A 21491-nucleotide genomic window follows, 5' to 3' on the forward strand; every position below is an offset into this window, starting at 1 on the left:
AAGGACTCTCAGCAAGTGGGGTGCTGAGAAGATGAACAAATATTTAAGTAGTCAGAGTACAGTGGCAAGTGTTGTAGAAAATCTCAAAACCATCTGTGTTTTAATAATGCACAGTAGGTGCATATAGCTAGAGCCACCCATCAAGAACATAGAATTAAATTAATTGTTCATCATCCGACACAGGCAGAGACCACACAGCAGGAGCGAACATGGTGCTGTTGTGTAATTAAGAAATGAACACTACAAGTAGAGGGGCCAAATTAAGTTTTTACAGGTAAACTTAATTCTGACTACTTCTGAATGAGTGACTTTGCAACTGTAATAAAGATCCTCTGCTGTAAACAGTATACCTGCAACATTAGTATTACACTGTCTAAATGAGGAACTAAATAACTGAGTACCAGTACTGAAACTCGTGCCCTGCTGAAGTCAGTGTGCGTTTAGTTACTCACTTTTCACAATCCATCAATACTACAAGAAATCACTTAACCGTATGTACTTGCAGTGAATAATTTTTTTGTACACAGAAGACAGAAAGGCATCCTAGGAAAGAATGTAATTGCATTAATATGAAACCCAGTTGCTTGCCAGCATACTTTAACCACTACTTATAAATGAGGAATTCTACAGAAAAGCTGATTTTAAAAAAAATTACTTTTGCTATATTTCTCAGTGGGACATTTCCTCCAGCAAATATGCTGCATGAAAAGCAGACAGATTTGTCAGCGTACACTTTAGGCAGCAGAATAAAAAGGGTTGTGGCATATGTCTTGCTATTTTTCAAAGAGGGAGTGAGACAGGAGCCTTTAAAGGATCATGTCAATTTTATTCTTCTGGGTGGGTGAGGCTCAACATGCCTCTTCGCCCACAGCTGGAAAACAGCGCTGGAATGAACATGGCATAGCTTTGTCTCTTGTGGAATGATTTAGAGGTTAAAGAAAGGCAGCCTCAGTAGAAAGCCAGCAAATACCTATTTTTACAAATATTTTAGTAAACAAAATCAATCACAGTGAAAATAAGGCATACTGTTCTGTAACTGAAAAGAGAATGACGTGGAGTGGGTATGGGAAAAGAACAAGGATTTCATAATAAAGTGAATGAAATCCAGTCATAGCGTAACTTACACTAAAAAGCAACTCAAAATAATGAACTACTAGACTTTTAAGCATAATTAGAATATGAATAATATATAGAACATTTAAAAAAAAAATTTTAAGGGCAGGAAATAACCTTAATTCTGGCTAGATCTCTTCAATGACTATTATAAGATTTGTATTAAATTTTTCTTTCCCGTCCAAAAATATGCTAAGCACGCAAACTACAAAATGGCAAGATTCCCTCAAGTAACTTGTAAACTAATTTCCAACAGGAAAAGAAAGGCAATAAAGGGTTGAAGCAAGCTGGCAGACACTACAGCAGCAAAACCCAGTGATAATTCAAGTGAAGGTTAATTTTTTTTTTCCAGACTAAATCAGGTTTACCAGGATTGTATCAGAAACTGCTAGCAATGCTGTACCACCAACAGCAAAGCACTTGGTGCCAACACTGCTGGTCATCCACTTTGCAATCACATCATCTGAAAATATGGTTTAAGCATTCTTTTCACATCTAAAGGCCCTATCAGCTCACAAGGAACAGATATGCTGTCCTCCTTCTGCCTTTGCTCTGTGGTCTCTGGGTATTGTCTCAGTTCTCACCTTGTCATTTAAATGTCATTTACTCTTGCAGCACTCATCAACAATGTTAATTGAATTTAAGGTGCAAGCTATTGCGAGGAAACAGAAAACCATACAACAGACCCACAGAATTTTTGCTTTATTCACCCTGGAATACAACTGAATCTAAATCAGGATGACTGCAAACTTTACAAATTTACCTTTAAATGACAGTGAAGATTGGTATTAGCATGTCACTGTCTAGAGCAGCATGTGCTTATTTAAACGTTGTGGACATTGTTCAACTTTGAAATTTGCATTTTAAAGGACAAAAATTTTCCTTTAAGCAAAAGATGGTAAGCTCTGTATGTTTCTTTAAAAAGCAGCTGGCCCTCAGAGAAAGCAGGAGAGGTGCTAGAACAGAAAAGATGGGCTGAAGGAATGTCTCAGCTTCACAGAGTTGACAGCCACAGCTGACAGTGACAGGGTGATGTGGAAGTCAAGTGATGCTTAGAGGAGACCTAGTTAAGGTGAGCTAGTCATTTCTATCCTCCTACTTTTGCTAAAAACATCCCTAATTTTCAAGTACAGATTCACAATTACCTGTGTAGATGCATGATACCAACCAAACTATGGATCTAAATCCATATTGGAAGGCATTCTGAGCAGCAACGTAATTAAAACACACCCAAGAAATGTGAGAAAATACATTAAAGGGATCTGCCAGCATAACCCATTAACACCACAGGTGGTAAGAATTTTTTAAATTTTTTTTAAAAGGCCAACTCAACAGCCAACAGCTTGTCTGTCTACTACATACAGATATAAAACATCACTTCCCAGCCCCCTTGAAAATATACTCAGTTCTTCCATCCTGTTGTGTCGTACATCAATTATAATTACGGCAATTTACTGTTTGCTTTTCCAGACAAAATTCTTTTTATAGAATCATAGTAATTAACAATGACAGTAGCAAAATTGATAGCACTGCCTCTTAAAGTACCAGTTCCTGTAAGATGACGCTATTGCCTTGCCAAACTTTAAACAAATGTCCTCATCTTTTATAGTTTGTGTCTAACAGTGTTTGTTCCAGTCAAAACAGGTCAGCCTTTTCCAAGGGAGGACGAGAGAACAAATACGCTCTTTAATGTTGGTGACCTTTTCTTCAAACAGTTCTCAGATCTCATGCATTCAAAGGCAGCCTTCAAAAGCTACACTTCAGGTCAAGGACATGCTTTTCTTCGTTTCTGTGAAAATCTGTCAAATTTGTCAAAGTTTACATCTAGTTAGTGGAAAATTGTACTTTAAAGCTGCACTTTAGCAGCTAAAATCTTCCAGAGAATCCCTGAGCACTCTTAAACATTCAGATATTTCACAGAAGCAGAAGAAGTTTGAGCCAAGTCTGGAAATCAACATCAGTTATAGATGGGACAGTGTCAGCGGCAAAACTCTTCTGACAGTTTCCCCAAAATCACAATCCCAAACCTGCTCTTGGCTGATCACATCTCCAAAGTCCTTGCTCCATTTCTGCTCCCCTCTCTCTTCAACCCCACCAATCATAAAAATGGTGGGAAACACTAGCCCTGTCCAAGTAGACTCCCCATCTCCATCCCATAGGCTCGTGGATGAGGCCAGTGAAAGTCACCAACCCTTCCCATCCTCCTGTTACTGCTTTCTACACCTTGTGCTGCTTTGAATGGGCTCTGTAATTCACATTCTTCCAGACCCACTGTTGTAGTGGTAATCCTCAGGATCCTCACACCAACATCTATTCTTAACCACCAGTTTTTGACGTCACTTCTCTCCTAGTTCTCCTCTCTACCACTGCCCAGGCATGGACACTGCTAAGTGTTTCAGTGGCACAGTCGTTTTCTTCCAGGCTGCCAGAGCACAGACGGAAGGGGAGAAAGGAGGCTAGAGGGAAAAGGGAACAAAAACACATGGATAATGCATGCAGAGTTTTTAGCTCTGTCAATATCAGAAAAAAACCTCCCACAACTAAACACAAAGGACAGGGGGTGTTGGGGGTGACACTTTTGCAATGAAATTTGCCATGTGAAAAGCCAGTCTCACAAGGGGACTTGAATGCCATTCACAAGCTCAGGACACACCAACAAGCCAAAACCCCAGAGCTTGGACCTCGGTTCATCATACCAGAGAGTACATGACCCCTGAGATATAGACAATTCTCTAGTGGGTCTCTTTAAATATGTCTTGTTTATTATTATGGCTGAAAACAAAAGTGACTTGCTAACCAAACACAAGGCATGAAGGGTTTTGTCCCTGAGGAAAAATGGAACAGAAAACAAGTAGGGCACCTTAGCAAGCAGCAGGATCTCGAAGGAGAACTACAACGTGCATAGACCACTATATTTCCCTGTAACTTCCATTTTCAATTAGAAAGACTAAAGCAAATAAAATACTAATAGGTTGTGTGACTGAATCAATAAGTGTAGCAGTAACTCTAACTGATGAGCTCCTTTGTATGTACAAAAATCAAGTGAGGAGGAAATAAAACTTTAGCTGTTAATTTGATTTGACCAAGCACAGATTGGACTAGACCACTCAGCATATCAGTATATTGCCAATATGGGACCTGCACATCACAGAGCTACTGGATATAATCTCTTTAAAAATGTACCAGTATTGCATGGTCAAAGATGAGACTCTATCATCTCACCAACTGAATCCAAAAAAACCTGCCCAACACAGACACAAGACTCCTCAGTGCTGTGCAACTGCACAGAAGTTGAGTGCTTGCAGTGTAAGCAACAATGGTATGCCCGTAAGACCAAGGTTTGGGAACATAACAAAACCATCACTGCTTTAAAGCAGTTTCTGAACCTCCAGAAGTCTTTGGAACACATGTTGCTCTACATAAACCTTTTCCAAGCAACTCTTGAAGCAAGTTCATCTGCAACTATTCTGAGACACTGCGAAAGGTCAAACACATTTTTAGTCTCTACAACTAAAGTGAGAACATCTTAATATGCAGGAAAACACAGTTCAACCACTACAAAGTCCTTGGAGCTCTTTACTAGTGATTTGCTGCTCGTCATCACCTCATCCCAAGTAAATCAAAGGACTTCAACAAAGCCACCAGATTTTGTGGGCTGAGTTTTTCTGCCAAGGGAAAACAATCTGACCTGAAAAAGGTCACAGGAATTAGGACAGAAGCAAGTACCCATAGATGCAAATGAATTTCTTTCTTCCATCAGCATGTCTAGTTAGTGCATATGCTACATCAGACACTGCAACAGTAAACTGCACCTCTGAAGGAACTTATTAAATGAGGAATACTAAATCCCTGTTCCAGCACATGCCAGAAAGCTTTGGCTAGAAATCAGGAACTGATTACATCTGAAAGTCTAAGAGCACATTCCAGTTCAGATATGCATATTAGAATAGTGGCAGCCAAAGTGCTAATGCTCACAGGGCTAAACATCCTCCCTGAATTCCCACCTCAGTTCAGAATTTCACCAGCCCTATGAAAGCAGAACAGAAATGTTCCCAAACAGAAAAAGGAAAGTTCAGTCCATGAAACAGGCACAGGAACACTACTCATTTATTTCTAATTGGGGCTCAGCATCCCAGTGATGACAGATCACAGACTTCAACAGGCCCATCAAAATATCTCTCCCCCAGCTGGTTAGGATGCTTGCATATGACAACCTGATAACACTCGAAACAAACAGACAAGATCTCCACAGATGAACAAACCTGGTCTGAGGCAGTAAAACACATTCCTCTCCCAAAGTTCTCTGTGACTACGACAAGCTACATGTAAAATATTAAGGACTGCCATTTATTTGAGAAGAAACTACGGTTGGGTATCCATATCCTAAGGGTATCTTTAGCCTTAACTACACAACGAGTGCTATACATCATAGGAACTGTGGTTGTGTCACTGCCATGAAGGACTGTGTAATTATCTGCAGGTGTTTTTCCAGAAGTTTGTTGGGCTTTAACAAGTGCTGTTAATAAAACCTAGTTCTTTTGTACATTTTGGCTTTCATTTCACTTGAGGAACTTCTATAAACCTGTTTACATACTTCTCAAAGATGTAGATTTATAATTCTGTCAATGAATTCACAAGGTTAATGGCCTCTGTAATTACAACAAATGAATGAGAAACTGAACTACTTTAAATTTATGCACGTCAGTCAACCATAAAAACAGCAAACTCTGCAAACAACTTGGATCTATGAAACAGAGTAAACCCCACCTTTTTGCTGACAGCTCCAAAGCAATGTACAGAAAAGGACATACTCCTCTTAATGGTGTGCTTTGACTCAAGTATTTTGAAACCTAAAATCCCAAGAATAAACATTAATGCAATCTCTATTCTAATTTCCAGACCTAGATGCATCTGAGAAATACTTTTACTCCAGAGGTATAATGTAAAGTAAACACACAAACACACACCAGAACAAAAGCTCATACTGTGATACTGAAGGCTCAAAAACGTAGATTCTCTTTTCAGAAGCATATCTATTATCCAAGTTGTTTTTCATTTAATTTAAACCTCATTTTCTTTTATTTTTTTATTTAAACCTCAAGCTTTTAATTAGTGTATTTTTAAGTAAAGGAATTTAATTAGAACTAAATAGCACTGATAATGAAAACTCTGATTCTCTTACTAAAAAAAAAATTAAAAAATCAATCCATCTAAAAGGAAGTCAATTAAGATTTGAAAATGTCACAAAATTTGTTTAAAAATTTCATATTATGCCTCAATGATTTTTTTATTCAATTAGTTGACATACATGAGCAAGTAAAAGGCTGGATCACATCATACGCCTTTTTAAGGTCAAATAATCTGAAATTGCAATAATTATAACCCCAATTTCTTCATGGAACTAAAACTTTCATCATCTAAATTTAACTAAAGAATTGATTTAATAGTAAAAACATAACAGAAGTTCATTCTAGAAAAAAGGAAAGGAATAAAATCCCCTGATACCCAAGGGTTTTTTTAAGGACCAGAGGTTTCCTATTGCCTCACAGAGGTTAGAATTTGCTTCATGCTCTTGAACTCTGATGAGGAGTTATTCACATGCAAAGAAACGAATTCTTTGAATGTGACATTCTACCTTCTTGTCCACAGCCATAAAAATGGATGAAAAACATGAATGCATGGGCTGATGGCAAGATGGGAAGGTTATTAATGCAATTCATAAGCCTCTTGGACTACTGGCAGAAATCCCACAGAAAGGTGTTAAGAAAGTCTTGAACCCATTATCCAGAGATACATACTCTTACAGGTTATTTAGTTTGACCTCCTCAATAGAAGGAGCAATTTTCAAGCTCATAAATTTTTACTGAGAATAGTTTTAGAAAGACATCCATCCTCTTGCAACAACCCAGCCGTAAAAGTGTCCCCAACCGTCATCCACGTTTGGTAGAGTGGGAAGTCCATCTACCCCTTACACTGATAACTTAAGCAAAGCTTGTTTAATCAGGCTTTGAATGGAGACTAGATATTGTTCAAAAGTCTTTTATTTTGCCTTTATACAGATCTGTGCTTATTTGCGCAAGCAAGGCTGAGAGACAGCAGCATACAGACACACATCAATACCTATCACTTGAATTTTGTTCGTGAGTCGGAGCTACAATCCTTAGCTTCTCCACTGGCATGCAAAGTAAAGCATTTTTGATTACGCAAATAGTCCTTTGCTTTGTGAATAGGGCCTCAAGTAATTCAAATGTTAATTCTATTAGAAATCTTGATGCAAAGCCAGTATTTCAACCATGTCAGCTTTATAACCAAGACTTTCTGAGAAACATGTAATCGCAAATTGAAAAATATCTTTTAGGACCATAAATACATTAGGATAAAGTAACCTGGAAAAGTGTGAAAGTTCTTTACAGCTTTTTGTCAATGGGCCTACACCCTGCTGGGCTTTGCTTTGAGTTAGATGCCCCTTTAGGAACTGGCAGTTTCCTACCTGCAGCAATGTAGGCACTGCTACGCTGAGAAAACCAGAAATGAAACATCAAAAGCAAATTTTTATCTTGTCCAGAGTCTAATGTGCTAAATGTTTGGGGTGTGTGTCTTCTCATTTTCTTAATAAAAACCTCACACAATCCAGTGAATGTTTGTATGAAAATGTTCTTACCAGTATTAAACATGTTTTTCAAGCTCTCGCAGCACACGAAAGAGCAAGCATGTGCCCTGGATTTTAGAGAAATCAGGGGAAAGGAAGTGAGCGTGTGTGTGTGTTATCCTGCCATTGGAGGGTGAAATGTGTAAAAAGTAGAGTAGATTTTTTTTTTTCCTCCCAGTTATAAAATTTTGGAAATATTTAGACCACATAAAAGTAGGTCAATTTTGACTGTTTCCAAAGTAGAACTTCAAAATATATTGACTTAACAGCTTTTCTTTTTACTTTGCAAGTACAGTTTTGATTTTTTTTCCAGTCAGTTGTATTTAACCTATCACAGTAACTTGAGTTACTTTGTCCTCCCAAGTTTTAGGAGATATGAGGGAAGGGAGGATGTTTTCAGAGGGAAGCCAGCCACACAGGCACTGCTATCACTCTTGTCTGCGAACCTAGCATGGTGGAAGATTCCTACCACCTTCTTGACTTTCTTGATTGTTTCTGCTTAGGGAAAACCAGGTGATAATTAAAACTAAATAAAACCCAAGGATATTTGTTATATAATTACCTGAGCTGTACAACTAAGATGGGCTTCACATAACCAACTCTCAGCTTAAGCTATCCATAGACAGAAAAAGGGTGTTAGGAATCTTCCACAGGAGATCCAGAGCAAAACATTAAATGATTAAAATTAGCTCTCATTGACAGTGCAAGTTTTGAGCACCTTCTTAAGGCAAACTCCACAGCATCCTTATTCACATTAACCCCTTCCTAACGTCCCAAAGTAACAGTCAAAGAAAACTCGTTGGTACCACTTCTGCATTGATTAAGGGAACTCTGAATCAAGCTTCACAAAACAAGGAGGACAAAAAAGCTATATCAGATCAGAACAGAAACAAATCACCAAGTTTAGCACAGCTAATATATCCTTATTTACAAGGCTTCCTCTGTTCATTTTGTTCTTAGTTCACTTTTTACTTAGTTCCAGCTAAATCTGCCAGCTGCAAACATATGGAAGTTTGTGACAAGTGGCCCAGACCTTAAAAATTCAGAAATACACAGTTCCAGATTCTATAGCTGTATATCCCACAGTGATGACTTTTAGACTCCACTGTCATGGCTTGTATTTTAATAAATGGGTCAGAGGTGGAAGGTCACAATATCCTATTACCAGTCTCTGAACCATCCAGTTCCCCTTCATCTCGGCAGAAAAATGCGATACATTATCAGCCTCTTTTTTTATATTGCTTACTCAGTAGGAACATTCCTAAGTAGAATAATGTGGATATTCATTTTCATTGCTTTGAAGAAGACAGTAAAGGTCAATTTCTAATTTTGAAATGCTACTCTCTTCATATTGATTATAAAGCCTGAAAGCAGTAACTCCACCCATGCTGCAAGAAGAGATCCCATTATGAAGCATGTATTTGAGCTCCATATAATTCCTGAATGATAAATTTCCCACCTCTCTCAGCAAAAACTGAAAAATGGAACTAAAATGTTTGCAACGCAATCTTCAGCCTATGGAAAAATACAAGAGAGGAAAAGCAGCAGTGCTGTCTCCCGAAGGAACGGCCTGACTCAGACAACTTTGCCTACAGCATCCAGCAGCCGCTAGACCAAAGAGAAAAGCAGCCTGTGAAGAAAAAGAAAACAAACCAACAGAGGAAAACAGAGAATTTTTTTTTTTTTCCTCACATATATGATTTCAATGTAAGATGTATTTGCTAACACTTTCTCCACAGTTTTGATTATAAGTGATGCTTTTCTTCCTGTGAGGAAGGTATTAGTGCATGCTTCTTATTGACTACAGTGGCTGCTGTCATATTTCATGCCAGTACAAAGATGTAGGCTACTGAAAATATCTCCCAAGTATTTTGAAGTTTAGAAACAATTCATGTTTAATATCTTAAGCAAAGTATGGTGATCTAAACATAGCATTTTACTGTACTGGGATTTTTCACTTCCCTGAATAGATGATATATTTAAGGAAGAATTGAATCATTACCACAAAAAATGGGAATAAAAGACAGCAGAGCAAAATACCGCAGTAGCCTCATCCTCTTTCAGGCTGCTTGTCTTCTCAACTAGCAAGCCTTTTCTGAAGGCATGGCCCCATCATTTGCAAATATGAATCCTTCTCCCCTTCATCCAAAAGTGATTTATATAAAGACAGAATAGTATCTTGTGTCTGGAAAGGGACAAATGGTACTTAATTTTAGGACCTGCTTATAAAGAACTTACAATTTTGCAATAAACCAGTTGGGTTTTATTCAAAGGAAAAAAAAAGTAGTTATTGTGCTGTGGATGGAGACAAAAGCATCAGAAAAAAAAAGGCACCGTTGTGTACCCAGCAGTAACATGTGCACATTTTCATTGTTATACTCACACCTGAAGAACCAGGACTGTTTCATACCATATTTCTAAATAAATTACATACATCAGGAGAATTAGGATAATTCATTCATGATCTTTCTCTGTTAAAAACACAAAAACCTGTTCTGATGATGTGTTTATGAATGATGACGGAAGTCAGTAGTAAGAAGGTTGCCGCATGTCTCAGACACAACTTCTGACAAAAATGGACATCTTTCATGGGAAGCATTTTATCTTTATCTAGATGTGGGTACACATCCAACTCACATTAGACATTCTCTGGGTTGATCAAAGTCAGTATGCAGCTCTTTTAGTTGTTTGGGGGACAGGGTTAATCGGCTTTCTATGTCAATTCTTTAAGACATACAAGAGACACATGCACACACACACTATATATATTTTTTTTTAAATATATTTATATACTATATATGTGTGTGTATATATATACACACGCGCGCACCCACACACTTCTTTCCATACGCATAGTGATGTATTTCCTTCAAGGGGGAAGAGACTTAACACCAGAAAACCAGACAACCTTCTCATGTCCTTATTTTGCATTTACCCAAAGTTGAAACCAGTTCTGCTGAGATACAACAGTCACCTACTAGTCTAGGCACAAAAAAGTAAGGAGAAAACTCAAGCTATCTGAACCAGTTCAAACACTGAGTTATCATCTTGCTCCAGTACACACTCCACAGAAGTGGAAAAAACACACACAAAGCTCTCAGAGGTCTTCACAAAGACAAATGTCTCTGCGCAGATTTAAAGTCCCCGCTTTAATCATAAGGCCAAATGGTACTGTTACTAAGATTATTCCTTTCACAAAAGGGAGCCATAACAAAGAAAAAACAATTTGAAGAATTGGCTAGGTTCAGGAGACATTTCTTTGCCTCAACACCAGATGATAACAAAGTTTTATTTCACCAGGTGGCCATGGAAGGTATTGGCACTTGGAAGGCATCTCCCTTAGGGTCTCTAAGCAATTCAAGCTGAGATGGCATCGCTTGCTAGCATCTCCATTCATATTAACAACTAGGTAGTATCTGTATCACCAATACAATCCACTCCAACTGGGATATGGTCACAAGGTAAAAACTAGTGCTACTTGGAGCAGAATTAACTTAGCTCTACATTTTATGGTGGTAGCACGTGCTAGAAGAGCAGGTTAATTATGCATACAGCATAAAAAGACTGACCCTCACCAACTTCCACTCAAACAAGAAAGCCATGAGGGCTGTATAAGCGTTCTGTATGACTTATAATTACGTATTATAGATATATGAAGAAAGGATTGCCACCCTGCTTTTGTCCTCCAAATTCTGTAATTGCCATCTTTTTTTCTACCCTTCCTGTCATACTATGAGGGACAGCGAGAGCAGAAGACCAGACAAATCTGTAAGGCAACAGTTCCGGCTCCTGCATTAAATAGGGAAGAGAAGAAACATTTTTGGAAGAGAAGAAAACTGCTCAGAGCAGAAGGCCCCAGCAGGGCCAAAAGCCAAGTCAGAGAGCCCTGAAACTCACGTCAGAGGAAACTGTAGGCAAATGCCTTACTGAGAAGGGTTCAGTAATGCCCCGAACTACTAGATTTGTAACCTTCTAGCGCTGGAACTAGCACGAGATCCCTTATACAACACCTTCCATGTGAATACCAAAGATGCACAGACATCTTCTTCAGTGGAAGCAGGGCAGAGTCTGACAGGTCTACCATTAAGCTGATAACAAGGATGAGGAAAGGATTCCTGATGGTGAAATGATGATATTAAAAAAAAAAAAAAAAAAAAACCACAAAAAATCCTCAAAGTGTCTCCCCATTCTTTTCTTGCTTGAACTGTGCCCAAGAACAAAAGCCAGAAGATCACATCTTGCACATCAAAAGTACTGAATGAAGAGTCAGTTGATACAGCCATGTTCTGTCTCAGCAGGCTACAGATAAAATATTGGAGGGTGAATGGAAGGAGGACAGAGGGGACAGAATATTCTGTGGAACAGATTTAGCTCTATGAAGCTGGATGATTTGGAATTTTCATTTGTACTTTTCAGAAAAGCATGACACTTTTCCCACATGATGGGAGTTCATGATAGAGTTTAAAATTTATATCATGATTCTCAAAGGGAAACACCATCATTCATGTTGCATTTATGTAATCTCAGCTCTCCTGAAGTTTTATAATTGTGAGAACCACTAATTTGTTGTTAGACAGTAAAAACTAAAAAAAAAAAAGGGGGGGGGGGGGGAAAGGCTACGCTCAGCCTGTGAATAGCAAGGAACAAATAAACAAGCAGGACAGACTTTACCAATCTGAACCATTTCTGAGCACCCTACATGGATGCAAGCCTTCATTTGGTACACCAAAAAGAAGTGAGGAAGGAGCACAGCGCAATTTGGACACACTGAAAAGCAAGATACAATAACATAACAGTAACCACTTGCACTGTATCTGACACTGGAAAACTATCAGCTCTCCCATGTTCATCTGAGATGACCAGAAATTCAGTTCATCTGTTTCAGCCAGTCAGTCCAACTGCTTTCAGAGCAAGGGAAATGAATACTATCAGTAAAAAAAAATTAGCAGCAGTCAGGGCTGGGGAGAACAGCAGGACATAAAGCAGAATAAAGACAAAAGCTGCTGCTGCTTCGAAGCTCCACATCACCAAGGATCTAACATGCTTCTCTCGGACATACACAAATGCACACAAATGCACATGCAGGAGAAAGCACAAATGAAATATGGTTGAAAATCTAAGCTATCAAAAAAATGTTGTCATAAAACCTCCAGAAATTAAAGGTAATTTTTCTATTATTAATTTTCAGTAAGAATGAATATACACTTGTCTACAACATGGCAGCGTATTTAATAATAAGTAACATCCAAAAGTTTTGGAAATTTTAAAAGCTGAGTTCATTTCATAAGGAAGGTCCCAGGAACATCCTTTTCCAAATGTACTGTTGTTTTTGAAGCCCAACCTGTCTTAATTTGGAAATCTTGTATTCTCCTTTTATCTTGAGGAAGCATACAGTTTGGGTAAGGCTGCAGGATGCCCATAACAGAAAAAGCCCAGACAGAGAAATTAAAATTGCTGGAGTTTCTTTACTTTTGAATACTTCTTGACCTTAAATATCCAGCAACAAAGTGTCCCAGAGGTTCTTGGCTTGTGTGTTTTAATTGTAACAACACTGAAAAACAAAACTGTTATGAGTACAAGCTGCATTGGCTTTGCAGGGACTTTACAGTTAATTGAGCTGTAGCTATTTAGCCTGCAGTAGGCACCAGCTTTGCCAACTCTGTAGGCAATGAAAAAGTTCCCCAAGCTACAGCCAAGCTCCTGTCCTTTTCTTTTTTTACTTAAATGCTCCAAAGCAATGTGGCTGTTGGGAAGACTGAACTTATCCTCAGACTCTAAAAACATGAAGACATAAAACCCCTATAGTAACTCATGTGACATGCATGCTCAGAATAGTTACATCTCCATAATCTTAAACGTAATCTCTTGAAGTTCCCTGAGGCTTGTTGAGCCAGACACAGATGAAGCTTTTAGGCATTTCAGTTATGGAAATTTAAATTTCTTGACTGGACTTCGTGAAGGAAATGTGAAAGTCCTCCAAACTCCTATCACTCAAAAGAAACCAGCTGTCAAGCTTCCTTAATGAAAAAAAAAAAAATTAAAAAAAAACTGCATAAAGGGAAGAATAGGTTTATTTTTTGTAAGAGGACGATTTAACTTAAAAAAAAAAAAAAAAGAATTTACTCTCTACTGGCAGACAAAGACGGGATTCTCATTGCAGTTTTCATGTTTACCTTCTACCAGTAGATCAACCAACAATGGCTCTTAAAAAAATAGGCAGATATTGTTTCACTGCAGCCTTAATCTACAGCACAGAACCTTCCAGACCTATTCTAACACAATGAATAGGAGGCTTATCACTGTGAGTCATCTAACTAGTGCTGTGAGGTCATTTGCTGACTTAAAGTTGTAAAGATCATGCTATCTATCAGTCAAAAATCACTGAGCTGGGAAGTGCATGCAATAAGTCATGTAATAATTCAATATGAGGTCACAAGAATTATATCTACTGCGTAAAAATATAATTTTCTGTAGTCCTTCCTTAGATGGTAAGGGTACAGACTGTGCTGTTTCTCTTGGATAATACAGAAGCACAGCCACTCCACATCACTTGCAGTATTGTTACTACAAAGCAGTATTTTCCATTGTGTACCCATTAGGAACACCAAGCAATAAATTACACATTCACTTAGGTAAGAGCTCTCTCTTGGCAAACTGCTAATCTTCCCTGCACTTTTTTCTTAGCAGTTACTGCACTTCAGTTTTCTACAGATAAAAGTTTTGTGAAGATTTATCCCCTCCAGCCTGACAGCTTCAGAAGGGGAGGCCTCAGAAAACCTCCGAACCTCAGAAAGTCTGTCCAGTCTGCAGCATAAAGGCGGACTCACATTTCTTTCTTAAAGACCCTTTAAGGTTTTTATTTTTTGTTTCTCTTCTTCCCTCCTACCATGCAGTGAGATATGGATGGAAGAGGCCTGAAACTTAGAAGACTTTTGAAGATGTTTTGTGGCCAAGAATTAAGCATCTCTCCTCCCCACTCTATGCTGGCACTCAAATGCATTAAGTTTTCTTAAGTCAGAAAACAAACTTACTCAGCATGCATGCTGAACTGCTCTTTAAAATTTTAAGTTAAAGAAATTCATTAAGCAAATCCTGTGTTCTTTGCAATTTTATAATGCAAGACAGCTGTCTGTTTCCAAAGCATTTATGTGCTCTTTTTCCACATTGCTGTCCATACGCAGCATTAAGGTAACAGCCTTCGACTCTGGAGTAGATGGAAAATTATTATCTAGGCAACTGTCAAACTGAAGATGTAGAGACAGTCTCTGACCTGAACATGTTTAAATGTGAAAGACAAATAGGTACAAATACATATTAATTACAAGATATAAATACAAAAATTAATAAAAAGAGACAAAAAAACCTAAAAGTTGCCTAATCATGGCATTTAACTGGCAAAGTACAAAAATACCTACAAAACATGCCTTGTTTGAATGATGCTTTGAAACATCATCTAGGCCCATGGGAAATAAAACATTACCATATACTAAAACATTAGAACGGCGTTTTATTACTAGTAGTAAATCAAATTAAGCAGAGCAAAGGAGCGGCAATATTTCCAAGGGTGGAAAATGAAAACGAAATACAAAACAGTTTTCACAATTAGGATGGGGAAGAAATAATTTTACTGGCCAAGAAAGGAACACAGTAAGCAGGTTAACCTCACAAGCAAGGCAGCAATAAAACCAAGGGATGTTTGTCTACATACATACCCAAAAAGCAAACCTTTGTCATGCTGGATATAAGGAATATTATTACTCAGAAATCAAACAAGATAACTACAGAATTGTAAAACAAGCTGTTTCCAGAACTAGAATCTACCACACAGATCAGTATTTAGCCTAGATGAACATATGATATTACAGAATTAGGAGAATGAAATATCTGAGATAAAAGTTAAGGTCACTGAACTTTTCCACTGGCTGCAGGGGATTTAATAACACTTCAAGTCTGATGCTGAAACATCTCTGAACAGCTGATAATGAGAGTTACAGCAAAAGAACAAACCACAACTACACAAACACAGAAAACAAATCATTTGCTAATCTGCATTCTACCGAATTTAGCTTAAATGAGAAAATAGTGCGTAAATGACTTTCAGACTCCATACTGTCTCAGATATCACAGTTGCAGGCACATTTAGAATACAACAGTAATGTGGTGGCTGCACCAGTCATATATATGTCATCAGAAAATCACATAGGATTAACCCACTCAGGTATATGCATCCGATCCGTTGTGCTTTTTTCTCTCCTTCCCCCCACTTTTTTTCTCCCTCAGGCTCTTCAAAGGTAAATTAGATTATCCCAGACTAAGTGAGTTAAATTCAGTGAGACATCCTGTAAACTGCATGCCACTAAATGAAAGCATCAATAAGTTGGTACAACTGACTCAGACCAAGTTGAAGGCACATTTAGCACAGGCTACTTCTAAATTTTGTTCTAGAAATTCAATAGAGAGCTGAGCAGCCCTGATCAATAAGCCACATTTACAGACTTTCATTCAAACCTACGTAACTTTGATAAATGGTAGAAGACACAAACCCACATCTGCTGTAAAAGCAGAATTACTTTCTAAGCTTTAATCGAAGTTTCAACTAAACCTCCCCCAGTCATTAACATTAACTATGATTTTTCTTATGCAGCTTTACTGAGGGATTTCTTTTTTTACTTTTCCTTCCATTTTTTGTTTTAGCCAAGTTAGTGCTTGTTTCTGCAGTCACATATTCCATATTTATATCCTGCATTTTCCTACTTCTCTTAGTCTTTTTTTCTTCACAGCTTTGTTTTCCTTTGAGCTTCATTCTGCTGCTGTCACAACAGTAACAATACACTTCCCTGTACACAGACAGCTACAAAATTCCCTCAGCATGACCACTGCTTAAGATTTCAGCCTGTAACTTCCCCCTAATTAACATCACACAGCATCCCCATTAGGAGCATAGCACAGGAATGCTATTTTCTCTCACTGCTTTACCCAGAGAGCCATGAGAAATGTTAAACAATTTACTTACAGTAGTTTTAATTTACAAATAACTAGACTTCTGCCTGAATTTGTCTTGCATTGATGGAAAATTAGAAAATAAGGAATAAGTCAAGGTCAAAACCTGCCTGGTTTCTCCATTATGAAAGACTTTGGAAAGAAATGCCCTCCAACAGACCCCTGGCTCATGATACCATACATGCATTTTTTGATTAGGGCAACACTGCTCCTCAGATAACTGAAATTAGAAGTTGATCTCATCTTCAGTGGTATTTGTCCTTGTTCTAATTGTCCCAGTCTAAATTATAGGGCTGGAGCTCTCAGTCAGCCAACAGAGATCAAGAAAATTCTGCTTAACAGTGTCTCATTCTTACTGTTTTTCTGTCTCAAACTTATCAGATAACTTTAAGAACTTATACAAGCATTTCTTTTTTCTTTTTTTTTTCCCCACCCATGTAGCTGAGATCAGCTACAGCTGCATTACAAAACCCAGCATGTCCAAGATGGATTAAATGCTGCTAAGAGGAAAGCAACAGCCTCCTCAGGTCCTGCTGAAGTGAAGTCCACAGCTGTAGCATTACTGTCAAATAATATGGGTCTGGCACAACATCACTGAGATTACCTTCTGAAAGTTACATTTGTAATACAGCCTTCTTTACTTTTCTGGCCCTAATATTTGTTTCTGACAAAATCAAAACAAAAACCAGAAAAGCCAAAGCCTAACTAGATACAGATTTTTCCCCTTCCCGTCTTATACATCATGTATGTCTGACTTCTACATGATATAAAACATACAAGACTGTATTTCTACTAATAGCTCCTACAGATCTGAATGAAGTTCCACTACCCAGGAGACAGGATTACATTTACCAAAAAAATCCACAAACAAACAACCTATAGCCTGAGTTTGACCCCACCTAAACAAGAGTCTACAAAAGTTGAGAAAAACCCTCCTCATTAGCCTAATACTCTTTGGATCTAGTCCCAGCCTAGACAAGTACTTAGCAATACAACAGATGCATATAGTCCCATCAAAATCAGTGAGACACCGCATACTTAAGGAAATATATATTAATTAAAAACTTTAAGAGCTTTTCTAGACAAGAGCTTTGTTCTACTAATATTAAAGTACCAGAATTTTAACTGGCTTCAATCACAGTGTTGCAGTCATGGCTAAAAGGAAAACTCCTCCAACGACAGTGTAAAAAGTATTTTCATGCAAGAGTGCCTTCATAATTTAAAAAAAAAATCAAGTGGAAAAATCTCTGTTCTTGCTCCTAATGAATACTTATTTACGCTGAGCTCACACAACAAACTATTTATGAAGGAAAACACATTATACTGTATTTGACAGTTATAACGCTACAAACTTTCATCTAGACCAACCTCATGTTAAAAAACCTTTTAAGTGTCACTAAAAAGGTGCAAGAAAGTCGTATCTACTATTTTCTTATTAAGTCAGTACCTTATCAACTAAAAACCTGGAGAACAATAAACATATTTGAAACACAGGCTGTTACGCCTTGAACTCGGCATTACAAATATTGAAAGCTGAGCTCATAACCCTCTGCACACCTCGTTATCGCGGCACAGCTGTGGGGACAGACAGTTCACAGATAAAATATATATCATTATGAATAAATGTGTCAGATCTTTCAAAAATTATTAGTCAAGTGACACAGTACAGAAGAACTGCTGAAATTCCTTCATAAATTGGCCACCCACAGTTTTGCCTCCTTTGTGAAAGAGCCCCCTTTAAAATGCACAACTTTGGGACAGAAATGCACAGGACTTTAAAGGTTTCTAACTTCAGGGTGTCAGTCACACACAATATGGATTATTTTTGCCCAGTCCACCCCCAAACGGGCTCATTGTACAAACAGACATAGGGCGTATGGACAGCTGCAGGAACATAGGCAGGAGCGAGGGGCAAGGGAGCTGCAGCTGCTGGGACTGCAGCTGCGATGGCCACGAAGCCGCGCGCCTCCCACGCAGGGCCACGCTGTGGACCCTGGGAGGGCTGATGTTCTGGTACCTCCCTGGCTCATCCTCCTTGTGAATTATGCCGAGATAGCCAGCACAGTTTTAAAAGGTCCCTCAAAAGCTGCAACAGTCTCATCTCTTTAGTTCCCTACCAACTTCAACCGAGTCTGAATCAGTGGTGCGATGGTAAATTGTTTATTTCTCTACCAAGGCTCATTTTTAGTACCTTCTACCAGAGGAGGCCCACGCAGAGAAGGCACATCCAGGAATTTCTGCAAAGAAGCTTGACACAGGCAGGCTCAGATAAAGTAGCCGTCACTAGGGACCATAAGAGGCTGACAAGGAAGGATAAAGGAGCAGAGCAGAAAGCATGACAGGCATCTCCGAGCGCGCTAGGTAAAAGTCATTCCCAAGCCACACAAGTTAAGAGTCCATGGGGAAGGAAAAACAAACAAAAGCTAGTCCTAAACTACACACAGCTTCTAAGACGCCTGTATTTTTGCTCCCTGATCTTCTGATTGCCTTCAAGAAATGCTTTTCTTCATGCTGCGGGTATATGAAAAATTACATCTACCTTCATCTTAGGTGCTGCCTGCAGGCAAGAAGTGAGACTTACACAATTCCCTCATCTTCCAGACTTCTTACACCTACCTTAAAACATGCTCTTAAGTACTCATTTGTATAGTAAATCTGAGAGGAGCCAAACCAGAGGCAGAGCTGCACTCTTTAACAAGAACTCCCACACTAGAGGCTTTGTTTTTGAAGCACCAAAGTTTCTTCCTACTGAGAACATAACGATACAATTTGAATGCTCAAGCTATTCATTGTAGCATGGCACAAAAATAAGAAGTGCAATGTAATTACAAAAAACCCCCATGTATAATCATTAAATGTGAGTGCATACCTTCCCTGATAGCGGTAAATGGGGTTCCTTCCTCTTCTTGCAATCTAATCACCTTCAATGCCACCAGCTTTCCATTTACCCTGAAAGGGAAAGAGGGGAGGGGAAGGAGAAATAAAAAACAAAATTAAAGCAGAAACAGTATTTCTCATAATAGAACTTGTTTCCCATCATGTACTTATTCAATTTCTTCCTGTCAATGCCAGTGATTCATTTATAGCACTGTAAGAAACACTTCATAGCTTCCATAATGTCAACTTTATATTTTCACACTCAGATGAAATCCAAGAAATGATCTCAGTTTTCTGTGAGTCAGTCTGTTTCCTTTCTATCACAGCACTAAACTGAAGCTTTGTTAAGAAGTATCACATTGTAAAACATGGTTTTAAAGTATCTGTCCTTTATTTGATCAAATTGTTCAAAGAAAAAGGCATATGATTTTCATCAATCACCCCACTTGCAGTATATCCATATTTATACTGATTGCCTCCTTCCCACTGCATCACACCCATAATTATCACCCTCAAGAAGCTATGGAAGTTTGACATGGGAAATATTTTTTAGGCCATTCTGGGCATTTCCCATTAGGGCAGGATTGTTCCTAAGGTACATTCTTGACTACATGGCCCAGGCTATTGTTAGATTATAATGACTCTCATTTATAAGCTTAAAAAAAATTTGTGCTCCAAGGGATGAAACTTCACAACAGATCACTCTAGTTTCAACTCTATTTGGCTGGTTTCACTTCTAGCATTCAAAATTTCACCACCCATGAATAACGTTCAAGGCCTCGCAAAAAAAATCAAGTTAGTTCAGTTTAACCAAATTAAATTTCACAAAAACTGAATGAAAGATAAAAACTGATATAGATTACCCTCCTCAAGAACAAACTTATACTCTGAAACTTTAACAGACTCCCCATGTATGACAAGCAATGGTGAGTACAGATTACCAAAAAGGCATAATACAGTTGCAAAAAAAAAAAAAAAAAAAAAAATCTTAATATTATTATTATTATTGCAATTGCTTTCTGTAAAAGCAAAATTAGCCTTTACAGCCACAAAGCCCAAGGAAGCACTGGAGCTTTCACGCTCCTGTAGTCACGGAGGCGATTCCTTATTGTACTGCGCCCTAGAAGATGTATCCATTTTTCTAAGCAAGATGATACAGACACGTACCAAGTCCGAATTCATCTTCTCCCTCAGGCTTTTAATTTTTGTAGTTAGATCACTTCAGTGACAGGATGGCTACCGTCTTGTTTCTTCTGATTATTCTCCTTTTACAATTGCCAGAATCTCATTAGCCCTATACACAGCATTGCGTAATGACTCTGAGCAACTTAAGAAACCCTGGTTATCAAAAGATGGTTTACTCATCACCTTCCAACTATTCATAATACTTCAGACTGGCACCAGTTCAAGTCTCAGGTCGCTAGTCACTGTTGAAAGATAATTATCAGTTTAACCCTACGGGATTATCTGGATTTGGCCTCATACATATTTTTGTTTAGATTTAAACAGGAATTCTGGCATCAGAAAAAGATAAGCCTTGCCCCAAGTAACTTCATGTGTCATGCACAGACAGGAGAGTAAACCATAATAAAAGCAGAAGTAGAAAGACTGATGACAGACATGTGGTTCATATACATGTGTAGTTTTCAATTCCTCCATCAACACGCCACCCTACCTATCACATACATATAAATAAGTTAGACACCCGGACAACTTGATTATTTTACAATAGATAAAATAACTGTGCAGGAGAAATTTAAATAAGAAAAGCAAGATCATTTTGCAGATTAAGAACAGGACAGATGCTGTGTTCAGAGAAGGCAATGCAGAATACAATGGAAAAAAGCAGATC

At 38.2% G+C, this 21491-nt stretch overlaps 1 protein-coding gene across 1 annotated transcript in view; it reads right to left on the bottom strand.

Annotated features, from left to right (window-relative positions):
• Window positions 1–21491, bottom strand: part of CDK14 (cyclin dependent kinase 14) — a 324235-nt gene that overhangs the window by 194897 nt on the left and 107847 nt on the right. Inside the window, exon 5 of the mRNA XM_082325474.1 lies at window positions 19632–19711. Within this exon, the coding sequence (XP_082181600.1) occupies window positions 19632–19711 (80 nt within the window). The remainder of the gene's footprint in view (window positions 1–19631; window positions 19712–21491) is intronic.

The sequence above is a fragment of the Platalea leucorodia genome (genome assembly GCF_965183815.1).
Source record: "Platalea leucorodia genome assembly, chromosome: 1".
NCBI lineage: Eukaryota > Metazoa > Chordata > Aves > Pelecaniformes > Threskiornithidae > Platalea > Platalea leucorodia.